The following is a 16355-nucleotide window of genomic DNA, read 5'->3' on the forward strand; positions in this document are numbered from 1 at the left end:
CACCAATAGGCCTCTGTATCTCATTTACATTGAAGTTGTTAATTTTCCACTCAAGAGTGGTTGTGTTCATAATGGCCCTTAAATTTCGGTTCAGAATATTGATGTTTAAGTCAGTCCATCTGATAGCATTCATCGCCGCATTAGTGACTAACTGCAGCTGACATCTGAATTCTCTACTATTTAATACCATATCGAAGGCTGATGTCAGAATGTAATGATCACCCCATGCATTCTTTAGCACTGTAAACGACACACAGCACTTCATCAGGTAATCGTCTAGATAGATATAATCCAATAGAGAGGAACTATTCCCTTGGTGCCAGGTATGCCATTCTGAGCCGTTCGTTTGGGAACATGACTTCCCCACCAGGCTGCAGACCAAGAGCCCCCAAACCCACATAACACATTTTCCCAGCTTGTTGTTTAAAGGTGGAATCTGTAGTCTCCACAGGCAGGTCACACAGTTGTCATGCAGTTTTTTGGAATCCACAATCGGCATTTAGATCACCCACAACCAAAGTTCTGCCATTCAAATACCTGGCAGACCATTCATCAATAGAGTGATACACTTTCTCGACAAAGGAATCAATCCCTGAGATGCCCCTGTGCCAATATATGTTCACAATCAAGATCTTCACTGAGCCATCCCGGGAAGTGAGATCCACCCCCAGGGCCCCAAAGGGTACATTTTCTAGAACAGACCCACTGAGTCCAAAGCATTTGTCACTGCAATGAGCCACTCTCCTGACGGCTTTGTTCCGATACTGGCTTTTGCCTGTTGAGAGAAGATATTAAAACCGTCCAAAATGGGTTCTGATAACAGCCAGGTCTCTTGCAAACAGATACAGTTGGCCGCTCTTAAATTAGCCAAACACATTGAGTTGGTAAAGAGATGGGTACTACCACGGGTATTCCAGGATTGTATGCAAAGGGGGATCGCTCTCTGCTCCGTGCCCACACATTTTGGTGGGGTAAGGGACTGCTATCGCCATACATTTGAGGTGACGGCAGCCCAGTCTATTTCGTTCTTAGGACTTTGATCAGCCACCGGACCCATTCTTTCACTCACATTTCCCACTGATATATCCACAATTCTCTGATTTTCTCTTTGACACAGGGAGGCCCCCTCCTCCATATGGACCTGCCTGATATCAAACCCTAAATTCAGGGGGCTGTCTCGCTGTGAGAGGACAATCTCTTTAACTAGTGGGGAATTCAGGTAAAAAGTGCAAATATCTGGATGGGTCCTATCAGGAAAAGCTACTCTCCCAATATCAGAAGAACTTATCAGTGCCAGAGCTGGAACTTCTGCAAAAATCGTCAGAATATTCGATCAATTTAGGCAAACCGGGCAGTCTGAGCCAAGCGTACTCATCATTTTTAGTTGATATGACCCTTGATTCTCACTCTTATCATTCATCCTCCTACCCAGGTTTCCCTTTACATTAACCCCCAAGGCCTAAGCACCTTTTGCACTTTGCAAAATACTAAAGTTGCACCGATCTGAGGCATGCGATAGCTAGGGCCATCCCTTGGCGCATAGGTTGAAGGGACGTGGAGACATTGCAGTAAATCATTTACTCCCGATCCCACGTTTGGATATCAAATCTTCGGAAGCATCTCCTGTATTCTGGTGTCCCCAGTTCCACAGTCCAACCACCCCACAATGGCATCATCTGTAGATTGGGTTACATTCAACACCTCCTTTCCTGGTAAGCAAATAGATCTATTCAGGCCCTCCCTTCAGCTAAATGACAACTCTTCAGTGCACGCCATACACACCGCAGTCGTAGATCGTCCAGTCATACTCCCTCCACAATCATGCTTGTGATTAATCTTTAGAGAAAGATCCTCCCCCTGTATATGATCAGAGAAGATCGAGGGAGTAACAATCCACCCCCTGAGGATGGGAGCAGTTGCAAGATTACCAGCTGTACATGGTTCTCCCCTTAGTTCCCAGATCAACCAAACCACCCCAGAAGGAGGTATCTCCCGGGATTTGCCCATCCTTTTCGATATTTGCCCAGAAACCCTCACCTCCCCCTGAATGGGGATTGATATAGCCTTGGTGGACAGGCCAAGGGAGCCTGATCAGTTTATAAATTGGAGTCAACAGTAGGGGCTTTAATAGGTTCCACCGCCTACGGGGGTTCCCTCTTCTATGACAGGGGACATGTTTGCTTTAAATAGGGAGTTATGGTTGACTCTAACAGTGTTATGATGAGACCTACGCGGTAGAGGTCGCCTCTTAACTGGTTTCACTTTTTTCCCTTGACTAGGCTTGTTTGGAGGTGGCTCCTCATGAACCTCCACAACAACTGGCAAACCCTCACCCACTGAGGGGACGCCTCTTCCAGGTGACAACTGATCATTTGTCAAATCAATTGATGGGACCACCCTTTCATTGACTTTCATGGGCGAGCTTGCCGGTATCTGCCCCAGCATCGGCCCTAGATGTGCACTGTTAAGAGTGCATTGGTTTAAGCCCTCAGGTAAGTTAGGATTAGAGATTTCAATTATTTCTGTATACCCTTCAACATTGACCGCCCCTTCAGTTTGAAGCGCATCTCAGAGCCAATGCAATCTAATTTACTGTTCACCTCGGCCATCAGTGAGTTTGTAGATTTCAACTCTGCCCAGATGTTATCGTATAGCAAGACAAACAAACTCAGGACCATATTTACAATTAAAATAGGAAAACGTTCTATGAATCAGACCCTAAGTGCGGACACAGTTGGGCGGGTTAGTCGAATCCTTTCATCAATCTCCCTAAGGGTATGATGCAATGCAGGAGAGTCATGTTGTTCATCAGCTTCCCCTGAGCCATCAGATTACACCTGAACATGGCCTCAGGGTCGTTGCTTATGGCATACTTGTCATTTAGGTTCGTAAGGTCTGTAGGTGATCCATGCAGCGATGCATCGCAGGTTTGCTGGACCAGACTGTCAGTGTTATAAGTGGTGGCTAGGTCTTGATTAAGTCCTGCTCCATTGCCTGATCGGCAAATTCAATAATGCTGATATACGTGAGATCTTTTAAGCCACCAACATCTTCCTGCATAGACACCACAGAATGATCCAGCATGGCTTTTTCTCTTACTACCGGAAGAAGTTTCATTTCCGTACTTCTTGTAGCTGGTTTTACAAAGTAGTGGTCCATGAAGCGCTGCCCAGAGATAGGTCTGGTCAATGGCTTGCCCCTACGCGTTTAAAGCAAGGCAGAGGAGTTGTTGAGTAGGTTAGTAGCATGAGCCTTTGTCTCGGTCACCAGAACAGCTTGTGATCGCAATGAGAGAGTAGGTAAGGCCAGTTTAAATTGATAATACATATTTAATGTCAGTTGAAGTACAAGATCGCCATCATTTTTGCCAGTCTCCGCATCCTGACTAGGTTTCTTCCCAATAAAGTTTGGGGGAGAGAACCTGCAGAGCGAGGTAGATACCAAGGGTAGAACCTGGTTATTGCTGTCCAGCATAGATGAATAACCAGATATATCTGTAAGTTCCCAGATATTTATACTTCCCGATTGGGAGACTTGGCCCGTTTGATTGCGTAGGCCAAAGCGCATGTTTGCAATAGGTGTTTAGGAAGGCAGATCAAAAGAGCCCGTCCTACTGCTCCAAACTCGGTTAAAAAGCAAGCGAAGGGCACACCGTTTTCAAGCAAAGTAGGAGTAACCACGAGCCCAGATCAGAGGTCAGACGAATTGCTGGCATCCCCACAGTCTCTGGGAAGGTGGCCAACAGCTGTACTTCACTCCGTATTTTTTAAAGGCGTCCACCCCATACCTAGGTCAAAGGGTAAGCCACCTGGTGGCAACCCCGCAGTCTCTAGGAGGGTGGTTAATCATTGATCCTCGCGCCATTTCCGAAGCCCTTCAAATGGTGATAACCCCCGGGCTCAGTTCAGAGGAAAGGCCAATTTCTGGCTGCTTACTGTCACATATGTGGGAGCGGAATGCCAAGACTTTCGCGTGGCTTCACCTATTAATATTGATAGGAATAAAAATGTGTCGCCCGCAGGGCACTCAGCCAAGCTTAGGGAGTATGGGGAAAACACTACCACGCTGCCACTTACCACTATTGCACGCACATGTATCCTGTGTTTCAGGCATAGTGGTGCGTGTCCTCATAGCAATTCATGGCTCCGTCTCCGTACTTCAGGCTGCAGACTGCTCACTTAGCACCACAATTCCTAATCCGCTTCGGCGGGGAAATGTTGTTTTAAAGAGTTCCTTGGTAGTAGAACACACCTTCCAGCAATAGAAAGTGAAGAGTCACTGCCGAACACCGTCCTCTGCAAACACTGCAGACTGCTCCCTTAGCTCCACACTTCACAAGGAAATGTTGTTTTAAAGAGTACCTTGGAAGTAGAACACACCTTCCAGCAATAGAAAGTGAAGAGTCACTGCTGCACACCATCCTCTGCAAACACTGCAGACTGCTCACTTAGCTCCACACTTCGCGATCCGCTTCACAGGGAAATGTTGTTTTAAAGAGTTCCTTGGAAGTAGAACACACCTTCCAGTAATTGAAAGTGTAGAGTCCCAACCGCACACCGTCCTCTGCAAACACTGCAGACTGCTCACTTAGCTCCACACTTCGTAATCTGTATAATACCGCTGGCTCTCCCATTTCTTGGCAAAGGTCTCAAGCACCATTTCCATTGCATGAGTCTCCTGCAACAAAAGGATTTTAGGAGATATATGCAATCAAGCTTTCTGGTGTAATTGGATTATTCAATCCTTGGACATTCCATGTAAGGAGCTTAAACACATCACTTACCACTTTGGAACCAATATTAACCACAGAGTCAACAATGTATGCCAATATATCCCAGTAGCATAATCCCTACCTGTAGTAGAAAAAGATGTCTGCCAAGAAATTTGATCTGTCCACAAACAAAACTCCTGCCCCCTCCCTCCAAGCTCACACCCAACCGGAACCCGAAGGTGTTAGACCCCAAAAACCCCATGTGTCATGACCCTTGCCCCTGGCCCTCACTGGCAAGTCAGCCTTCCAGTAGGGCCAGGTCAAGGGCCTTAAAACCTCATCCAAGACTCTCTTGGAGTCAGTCCTGGTGCCTTTGGCGCCAGGCTCATAACCATCATGAAGACCAACATTAGAATGGGACTATTTACTTGGGACTATTTAACTTGGGGGGGTTCAGCCAACATGGAGACACACACATAGCTCAGTTACAAGGAACTGAGCTATGCGGTCTAGTCTTTTGGGTGTGGCAGGCCTGGGACTACTTTACCTGGAATACTTTGGGTGTGGCAGGCCTGGGACTATTTTACCTGGACTACTTTACCTGAGACTATTTAAACCACACCCAAACAGCAGAACATGCTTTGCGTTATTCTGCTATGGGCAGCGTAACACTCACCGTGTCCAGTTCTTTGATGCCAGTTTACCTGATACCAAGGACCTGCAGAGAAAGAAACAACATTACGAAACTTACCTGGAACAGTATCCTGTCTTCAATCCATTGCTGACTTCAGTTTCACTCACCTGAAGGTACGAACTCCATCATCCGGCACTGCATGCATCCTGGAATACCATAACCTGGAAAGAGGAGAAAGAAAGACAGCATTAGTAAGCGTTTACTCACGTTTACTCCCAAATGAAGAAAGCCAGACAATTCTTACCTGGGTAGTCATCTCCTGGTCAGTATCACTGCTGGAACATTATGGCGCTCGGTGAGGAACATCGCAACCTGCAAGGAGAGAAAAGACACAGGTTAGCAATATAAAAGGCGAAACAGAGCCGCGCATCGCGCATTGCTCACCGGACAGCATCGCGCACACCGCGCTTTCGCCAACCGGCCCATGCTCATCTTCAAACTGCATGACAACACCAAAATACCTTTCCATACCTAAAAGTAAGAAGCAAGACATTATTATTCGAACTAAGAGGAACATAACTTCATATAAAGACTGTAAAGCAGCAAACCTATGGAGTCGCAGCAGGCCTGGATTCCCACAGGGGGGCTTGCACCAGTGAAATAACTAGGTTGCTGCTCCCCCCCACATCTACGCGCCCCTGCCACAAGGAGCAGGACGGAGAATCCACCTCTTACAATATTAAGGTGAGGAGAAGGCCCTAGGGGGAGGAAGGAGTTGAGGCCAAAGGAGGTGGGAAAACATAAAGACAATCTGGTATTGAATCCAGCTCTCCTATATTGCAGACCCATCTTTAACCAGAAGCCTTACCAAGGGACCGGGAGAGGGTTCGAGAGTGCAAATCATCCAACCAGGGCTGGGTGGCATCCCCGTGGATACCAGGTGAGCGTAACACCATGTGAAATGTCAAGGAGGGCGATATAAGCGGTGCACGACAGTCCTCTGGTTACCTGCCGTATGATAGGGTAATGCACTGAACCTTTATAACAAGCAAGCAAGGTGATAACTCAGTTGCAACAGTCCCTCACTGAATCTGAGAGGCTTGTTGATGGACCCTCTCCTGGATCCATGTTGCCAGGGGGGCATCTTTTATTCAGCGGTATTGATACCTCAATGTAAGCCCTGGCCTCACTCGGAGACCCGAAGAAATGCACTTGGCCACCATGCTGTATTCTGAGCTTTGACGGAAATAGGATGGGATATGGAATTTGGTGTTCCCTCAGTAAGTGCTTGATTGGGTCAAAGGATCTTCGTGCTGCTTGGACACCTGCAGAGAAGGTCGAAACACTATGTTGTTCCACTGTATCCTCCATCTCACTGATCCATGTCTCAGCCTGCCTTATGCACCCATTTTCTCAATCCAATTTGGCCTGCAGTGAATTGATGTTGGCACCAGTTTGTCTAACTTAAGAGTTCATCAAAGAAAACCCACTTTACATAGCTGCTATTATCAGATCCATATGGGTAGAGGACACTGTAACACCTTCTGGGGTGTTATCTGTCTTAACCATCGCCATTGCATCTTTAGCCGTGTGTTGGCATACAAATCCATGGACTCTCACTTCTTTCCAGCTCCTCTCGTCATAGCAGGAGTAAGTTATAATAGTGGCTGTATCAAGACACAGGAATTGCCCCACACCACAAATCCTGACTTGAAACTGCTATCCACCACTTCCAGTATCAATCCAGGTCCCAGATTGTTCTAGACTTCAGGAGTGGGCACCCTATGTCTCCTCCATTGACACCCGGTGATGTTACCCTATGTGGCATAGGCACATAGAGTGCCAAACCTGCAAAGCTGGTGTATTGCGGGGCTGCTGATAGGGAGCTGAAACATAGCACCTGTCTCATAGAGTAAGTAGTGGGTATTATTGTGCGGCCGGCGGTGATCACTTGGCCAGCCTCATCAGTGCTGGGGGTGCCAGCACCTTGGAAGATTGCCGAGATCACCAAGACTTACTGTTGTTGCAGGGCGGGACCCTGGTGGCCTGTGTGGACATGGGCATGGGGTGCCGGGGCACCGTGGATGCCGGGAGCATCCAGGATGGATGGTGGCCTGGGTGGAAACAGGTCACCATGCTGATCTGAGGACCCAGACCAGCAGAACCTGCATGACCGTGATCACACAGTGTGGGCTTGCAGGCAATGGCTGCAGGACCGTGATTACACGGTATGGGCCTGCAGGCCCGAAATGAGAGACGGAGTCAGCAGTTCCATTGATGGAATCTGCAGCCATTCTGAGGCATGTGCACGCATCTTAAAAGGGCAATACACTTTGCAGGGTCACACATAACGCTCCTCCTTTTTCATAACGAACAAAGACAAATGTTACTGAAATATAATCTGAAGCCCCCCTGTTACAGAACAACAATACTTAGACCACTTGGGAACTGTAGGATAGACGAATCGTAGGATAAACCAATGATACATACATAGAGACTCAGGTAGTTGCAGACATCTAACACTCATTGAATACTGTATACATTTCCAGCGGGTGACAGTCGGGGTTGGCGAACTGCTTGGTTTGTGTTGGCCGTACTCCCACATTTTAATAGACCTTTTATTAACCTGGGGTGTGTGGAACTTCAACCTCTGAATGACACCATTGTCTGCTAATGGCACTACCTAGAGCGTACCTACAATCTGCAGGCGCACAGCTTCATATAGATATCCTTACTGAGACCACTTTAAGCATGGACATAACATGCAGGCTCACAGCATCAGAATACAAGTTTACTGAGTCCTATTTAAGCATTTGCGTGGCTGCAAGCAGCCAGTTTAAACGTGCACTAGTATCAGTTAAGGACAGTCGATAGCACAGTTCAGGGGCTGGTAAAGCCGCACTGAGACATCGGGGGCCACATCGGCTTAGTCCTTTGACGTTGGTGCAGGCAGCGAGACACTGGTGGTAGGAGCATTTGTCCTGCGCCACGTTCAGGCTCCCCAGGCATTAATGCTTCTGGATGTTGACAGGGCACGGGGTGGCAGCATGTTACTCACCCCGCCTTTTCAGCCGCAAGAGCACCCTATCAATAGCGGGCTGCGCCAAGGTCGGCGCAGGCATGATGATGTGCCGGCTTCAGAAAGGCTACACCATGCACCAAGTGGGCAGGGGCGTTGCTAGGGGGGGCTAAGGGGGCTATAGCCCCTGATCTTTTGGTTGTAGCCCCGGATAGAATCTCAGGAGCTACAGCCAAAAGACTAGCTATCCCCCAGTCCCAACAGTTCCGACATCAGCGTAGCCCCGGGTCTTTTCCAGACCTAGCAACTCCCTTGCAAGCGGGTGACACATCCTTGCCACGTTGGGGTGTGTTTGGCAGCGAGACACTGGTTGGCAGGGTAGCTGCCCTTGGTGGTCTTCCTAAGGCAGTAGGAGGCCACCCTCGGTCTCTCCATCCTTCAGGTGGGAGATGTTCACTCACACTCCCCCGGCAGGAGTCACTGCCATTGACGAGGCAGCAGTCGTGGCCAGTGTTAGCTTCTCTTTCCCCAGGCAGGAATATTGGGCAGTTGATGGCTCAGTTCAGGGGCTGGCACAACCTGTACCCAGGGCCACATCGGCCTTGTCTATGGATGGTGGAGCCGGCAGGCCGACACTGGTGGCAGGGTGTCGGCACTGGTGGCAAGGTATCTGAAGCCACCCATTTTCCTCCCCCAGGCAGGCGTAATTGGCATTGCACTGCCAGCAGTAGAGGGCGCAGAAGTACTCTTATTGAGCTGCAACCCCCACGTGCCAGATACATTCTTCTTTGCAGGCGTGTGTCAGTGCAGTACCGCCACCTTCCTTTCCAGTACTTCAACAGCAGAGTTCTTTTATTTCAGTGCCACAGATCTGTGTAATGGCATGGCATGTTGTGCAGTTGTGAGACACTCGGCTGTGTGTGGAAACTCGGTACTGGGTTGGCCAGGAGTGCTCTTAAAACAGCATTTTCCATGGTTGACACTCCGATGACAGGAGTACTGTATATTTCCGCGCCAACTAGGCCCAGGATTTGCAGGGGATGGGGGGTGGGAGGGTTCTCCTAAAATTCACTGCGGTGTGCCCTGGGATCATTGAGCTCACCTGGATCATATTGCAGCTGCTGCCCGCCTGGCCTTTCCTTTTCCTTTATGTGCTGTGGGCACAGAGCTAATGTGCTTAACAGGGCAGCAGTCTTTCCCCACACGTGTGCGCACCCAGAACGCCCTACTCTTCATCTCCCATTGGGAGAGTATCCCCAACTCACGGTGGCGGGCACTGTAACCCCTGATCCACCCACAGGCGGGGAGTGTGTCTATAACCCAGCGACAGCACATCGCTATCTCAAACACACATCTCCCCCAGATGGGAGCGTCTGTTCTTCCAGCGGGGCATTGTGGCTGTGGTCAGCGCCATCTCTCTCCATAACTCACCGCTGGTTGGCCCGGGAACTTCTAGGGACCAGCGGGTCTTCCATAGTCATTATGCCTCACCGTCTGGCGGCCTGGGTTATTTTCTGAGGCCCCAGCGGTGCGGCAGTCTGCATCACTCGGCCACCGGGCTGGGCTGCCCCTTACTTTCTCCCACTCTCCGGTGGGAGATTTATTTATTGATTGCGGCAAGGCCGCCCGCACTGCAGCATCACACTCTCCCTCCATAATGCAGCAGAGGCTGCTTAGTGTCTACTCTCTTCTTGGGGTGTGTTGAGGGTGACTGGCGCCCGCCGCGCACCTCGCCGCAAGCCCCGGCCCCAAGAACTGAGACGCACACGCCCGTCTTGGTTCGGGCTTCCCGGTCGCTCTAACGCGGCCGGGAAACGCCCCGTTTATTTGTACTGCACGCGACGGCGTGCAACGTCACGTCACCGCCTGCGTTCCCGTCATCGGGCGGCGCCACACTCCTCCTTTTTCGGGGAGAACCAACAATTACCATTCAACTATGCACTGCAAACCAAACAACACTGCAACTAGAACAAGTCACAAAACAAACATGGCAACGAGAACAAATCCCAAACCCCTGTGCCATGAACAGCCCTTTATTGGCATCCACCCGGGTCCCCTTAACTAACATTTCTCACCCTCCGGATCCTCAACCAATTGTCCCAGCACGTAATCGGTGTGACGAGCAGGTTTCCCTCGCCCAGCCCTCTGGGGGTACCTCCGGCACGGGTGATCGGTCCACCGACGGCCCCCGAGCTGGGGACTCCGGCATGCAGGGTGGGTCTCCCTCGTTCTCCAGGACTCCTCCCAGGTCCGGATCAGGAGATGGGTCAGTTCTAGGATCTCTGATCTTTTTGAAGAAGCTTACATTGCGAGTTACTTCTGACCATCCATCTGACGCAGTCATCATGGAGCCCCGGACCGCCAAGACATCCAGTGGCTCAGGCTCATACGGCAGGGAGAGCTTCCCATGCGGATGTCGATTGCGAATGAGAACCTCATCGCCCGGCTCCAGCTGTTGTGGGCGAAGCCCCCTCCGCACGTTCTCTTGCTCAATTCTCACTTGCCGGTCCATTTCGACTCGTTGGTCGTCGATCACCGCAGACTCTCATTCTCCGACCTCTGGCAACAGTCCTCGCGGACACCTTCTGAACATCGCTTCCACCGGGGCCACCCCCGTGGACGCATGTGGCGTGGTGCGGTATACCCTCAAGAATTGGTACAGGGCTCTCTGTAGGGACTGCCCCTGTCCTTGGGCAATCCTAAATGTCTTATTGAGGGTCCTCATCAGACGTTCCGCCTCCCCATTCGCCCGAGGCCAAAGAGGCATGATCTTCCGGTGCACCACCCCGCAGCTCACCATCAGTTCAGCAAAACGTTCACCCTGGAATGGCGCACCGTTGTCCGAGCACAGCGTGTGTGGAAACCCGTGAGCCGCGAACAACTTTTCCACCACCACCACCACGTGCTCAAACGCCACGGACTCTACGAACTCCACCTCGGGGTATCTGGAGTACTCGTCCACCAGGACCAGGAAATGGGTGCCCATGGTGGTGGACCCAAAATCGGCATGAACTACCTCCCACGGATGTGTCCCCCTTGGCATTGCCTCGATGACCGGCTCCCGCTGTAAGGGCGAGGCTGCCTGGCACCAGACACAAGCCGCCACAAAGTCGTCCACCTTGCGTTCCAACTCGGGGAACCACACCTTCATCCGGAGGCGGGCCTTGGTCTTGGCGGCCCCCTGGTGGCCCCGGTATGCCAGTGCGATCACCTCCCCCACTTTTGACTGGGGGACTACAATCCGATCACCCCGAAGTAGCAGGCCCGATGCAGAGAAAGACAGTTCTTCGCGAACCTTCCATAGTTGTTCTAAACCAGTCCGGGCCTCCTGAGTGCACCCCGCCAGGGCCTCGAGCGCTGACTTCCAGGAGCCTTGCTGCATGGATTGCCTCAGCACCTTGAAGCACTCATCCTGTGCCGCCGCAGCTTCCAACTCCTGGAGAGGCATGGCATTCGGCGTGGCTGCTTCCACCACGACTTGGACATGCTCCTCAGCTTCTTGCTCACAGGTGTCACGATCTCCTTCTCCAGGCGCTCCGGGGTGTCTGAATAGGTAGTCAGCTGCGTTGTTTGCCCCTGGCTGGTAAACCAGGGTCACCCCATACTCCAAAAGAGCCAGCATCCACCTCCCAATGCGTGCCGGCGGCTTGGATGACGACCCTGCTAGGATGGGCAGCAGTGGTTTATGGTCAGTAACCACCGTCACCGGGCGACCGAGTACATAGAGCCGGAAGTGGCGGCATCCCCACAGCACCGCCAGCGCCTCGCGCTCAATCTGCGAGTAACGTTGTTCGGCGTCTGACAGCGCTTTGCTGGCATAAGCGACTGGCCGGATGCCGCCGTCACGGTCAACCTGCGTCAACACAGCACCCAGGCCAAATGGACTGGCGTCGACGATGATCTCCGATGTTAGTGCAGGATCAAAGAACGACATCGTGTCCTCGGCCGTGAGGGCACTTCTAATGTCATCAAAGGCCGCCTGCTCCAGTGGACCCCAATTCCAGATGGTGTCCTTTCTTGTCAGGGCCCGGAGGGGCTCAGACCTGGATGCCAGGTTCTTGATGAACCGCCCACAGTACGTAACCATGCCCAAAAAGCTTCGCACTTCCGACACAGATTCCGGTGGTTGTGCCTTCTGTATGTCCAGTACCTTTTTTGGGTCAGGAGACACTCCCCCCTCCTTGAACACGAATCCGAAGAACTCCAGGGAGGGGCGCAGAACTTCGCACTTCTCCTTATGTAGTGTGAGTCTCAACGACTGTAGCCTCTCAAATGTCTTTGCCAGACGCCTCAGGTGGTCAACCTCCGTCCTTGCGAACACCAGAATGTCATGGCTTATGTTTAGGACGCCCTCAAGGTCAGCTAGGGCACCCCGAATGATGTTCTGAAATACTTCCGCCGCCGAGGACACCCCAAAGCTCAGCCTCTTGTAGCAATATAGTCCCCGGTGTGTGGTGAAGGTGGTAATGTACCTTGACTCGGGGTGGAGGACGACCTGGTGATAGCCAGCCCGGAGGTCGAGCTTCGAGAAGAAGCAAGCGCCCTGCACCTCCGCAATGATGTCATCCAGCGTCGGTGTGAGGTGCCTCTCCCTCTTGATGGCTTTGTTGGGGATCCTCATGCCCACGCAGATCCGGACTGCGCCCGGTTGTTTGAGTTTCCTTGCCATCACTATGGGGGACACCCAAGAAGTCGGGCCCTCTACCTTTTCTATGATGTCTAGATCGACGAGGCTGTCCAGTTCTTTGTCGACCTGCTCACGGAGGTGGAAAGGTACCCTCCGATGTTTGAGGGCCACCGGCTGTACCGAATCATCAATGTGCAGCCGCACCGGCTCCCCGGCCATCTGCCCAATCCACTTGAACAGGGCACAATGCTTCTCCAGCAAGTCATTAATGTCTTCCAGGTAGACGGAGTACGCGAAACTGACGATGCCGAGAGCCTCTGCCGCTACACAACTCAACAAAGTGTTCTTACTCACTGGGGTCACGTAGAACCGGGCTGTGATGTGAGAGCCATCGTGTTCTACTTTCGCTATAAAGGCCCCGTCCAGAGGAATGGGTTCCACACCACCGAATGCAAAGATGCGGGCCCTTAGTGTGACTAGCCTGGGCGGCAGATCCATGGCGTTGTAATGTTCTCGGGCCATGACGTTCACCGATGCCCCTGTGTCCACGAGGACAGGGACTGGAGACTGGTTCACTTCGACCACGCACCTTGGTTGTCGTCGGTTCCTGCTTCTTAGAAGCTCCACACTTGAGACAAAGAATATGTTCTCTTCGTCTTCCTCCTCGGCTTCTTCCACCTGGGCCTCCTCCTCGCTCTGGTCCACTTGAGCGACATTGGACGGCCGACCTTGGCGAGTGGAAACAGTTCGGCCCTGCCCCTTGGCACTAGTACGGGCAAAGTCGCCCTACACACCCTTGAGAAGTGGTCTGGCAACCCACACCGTCCACAGGTCTTTCCAGCTGCAGGGCACTCCGCTGGGTGGGGCAGGTCTTATCCGCATTTCTGGCAAATTTTGCCTGCCCTCCCGGCTCTGTCTCGTGTGCCGCCGCCATATCTCCTGGCACCTCTCCCCCCTCGCCACATCGCGCAGATCTCTTCAGTTTTGATAGGGCGCGACCCGGCCTCCATTCTTGCAGCTCTCGCCTCTGACACCTCGTGGCATGCCGCTTAATGCGTGTTCCGGTTTGGTGCTCCTATGACAGGGCTGTGCACTTTCTCCCTCGGCGGAAGCAGGCAAAACACTTGAAGGCCGATCCCGCAGAGCTGCGGGCTGACCCTCACCCTGGCTTCACAAGCACCCTCTTCACAGAGGGCCGTGGCCAGGGAGGGTCTGCCGGCGGGGCGCTGAGCATCCACTCACTCATTTTGTTACAGCGGTGGATGGCGCTTCCTTTTCTTTCCCCCGCGGAAAACAGATTGCGCTGCAGGGGTCCGTCTTCCTCACCATTATTGTGGGGCAATCATAGTGTTGGGAGGGCCAATACCTAGGTCAATTGCCCGGATCACCCACACTTACTGTTTTTGCAGGGCGGGACCCTAGTGGCCCATTACCAGCAGAGCCTGCAGGATTGTGATCACATGTTGTGGGCCTACAGGCCAGGGCTGCAGGACCGTGATCACACGGTATGGGCCTGCAGGCCCGAAATGAGAGGCGGAGTCAGCAGTTCCATTGTTGGAGTCTGCAACCTTTCTGAGGCACGTGCATGCAGGACCTCCTTTCATTAGGTTGGGCCATGACTCAGTCATGGTCCATCTTAAAAGGGCAATACACTTGAGAGGGTCACACATAACAGGTATTTCAAGAGGGTAAATGAATGATGAGAAAAGGATACAGGGTCCTCGCCACCTACCCATTGGTAAAACATTAGAAAGAAGACCTCAGTGGGCCTCATTACGAGCATGACGGTAGCCGTGCCTGTACGGCAGGCATGGCTACCGCCATGCTCGCTACCGTCCCCCCCACCCGTGATCGGGCAATAACTGGCCCATTACGAGAAGAACAAGCCGGTAATTGACCATTCGCGAGTGGAGGTATTGCCACGCTCCCGATCCCCATTGGGGAGCATGGTTGCACCAGCACCGTTGATAATGGTACCGGTGCAATCACGGGTTCTGCTCGCGAGTGCCGCACAGCCCACCAGGTAACACCTGGCGGGCTGTCAGGAACCCGCAAGCAGAACTCGTGATGCGGCGGGACGGTATGAACGGTGCCGGTGCCTTACCGCCGTTCATACCGTCACCGCTACCCTTATAATGAGGCCCAAAGAGCCGAACTCAGTATTTTTAGTTCACAACAACGCTGTTTTATAAGTGTACAGGACTAACTCAAGTAAAGGCAAAATGGAAGTGAATAATTTTGCCCTTGTTAAATCTGGGTTGCTATCATTATCCTTGAAATATTCCCATACATACTGTTTCTACGTATGGCTAGCAAAACCACTGTCCTTTCTAAGTGTGTCTAACCACCAAGTTTGCACAAGACTGTAATTAATATGGCTTCTATCTTTTTGTCAATCACTTGCCTTATCCTGATTGGGTAGTGATTTGGGATCTCTTAGACCACATTGGTATATACAGGATCAGAGATGAGGCAATGAGCAAGACCCATTCAAGTGTATTGCGTCATTGATGTGAAAATACTTGAAACTCCAATAAAGAAAACTGTGATGTAGCAATGAGTGAGCCATGTGCCAACGGTAGATCCACCAATCAATATGTATAATTTGCACTGATTGATTGATTGATCCTTATTGGTTACCTGTTGTCTCAATTATTAGTTCCAGAGCTGAACATCCTGAACAAGCAGTCACTGAAGATCCACATCATCGAGGCGCACAAGGAGCTGGATTTGATCATGGTGTTCTGGGTATTGTAACATGAGTCCCTTCTGTTCTGCGTCTTCTTGATATGGTTCTTTTGGGGTAGGTGCTCCTCTTCTGTCCTGTTTTTTTCTGGGAACGGCGTACCCATGCTGGCATAGGTCTTGTGGCTGGGGGAAGAACATCTTGCACTGGGTATTTTTTTGGATTGCTGCCCTTCTGTGACCTGCTTCGGCCTGTGTGTGGGTGCCCTTTCTGCCCAGATTTTTAAAAGTGTTTTAGTGTGGGGGCTCTCGACCCCTGCTCTGGAATCTCTCTCAAGCTTCCTAAATCTGCAGACTCCATCTCATTCAAAACACAGTAGCGTGCCTTATCTTCATGCTAAAATGCCCTACATCACATATCACCAGCAATCAGAACCCTACACTCACTTCCCATTTGAAGCTTGAAAGTCTTCGAAGAAAGGGTTGAAGACGTGTGCATCATCCATCATGAATTTAATGATGATAATATTAATAATAATAATAATAATAATAATAATAATAATAATACAAATAATGATAATAATAGTAATATTGCCTGTTTCTTATAGTGGTTAATGGTTTAATAATATCGGTTATCATTCCCAACTTATTAACCGGAGACAAACGCAATAGTTTTGTG

General features: G+C 51.1%; 1 protein-coding gene across 1 annotated transcript in view; it reads left to right on the forward strand.

Annotated features, from left to right (window-relative positions):
• Positions 1–16355, forward strand: part of ZMYND15 (zinc finger MYND-type containing 15) — a 349574-nt gene that overhangs the window by 167451 nt on the left and 165768 nt on the right. Inside the window, exon 9 of the mRNA XM_069612228.1 lies at positions 15651–15739. Within this exon, the coding sequence (XP_069468329.1) occupies positions 15651–15739 (89 nt within the window). The remainder of the gene's footprint in view (positions 1–15650; positions 15740–16355) is intronic.

This window comes from Ambystoma mexicanum, chromosome 1p, assembly GCF_040938575.1.
Source record: "Ambystoma mexicanum isolate Mex_15411 chromosome 1p, UKY_AmexF1_1, whole genome shotgun sequence".
NCBI classification, from domain to species: domain Eukaryota; kingdom Metazoa; phylum Chordata; class Amphibia; order Caudata; family Ambystomatidae; genus Ambystoma; species Ambystoma mexicanum.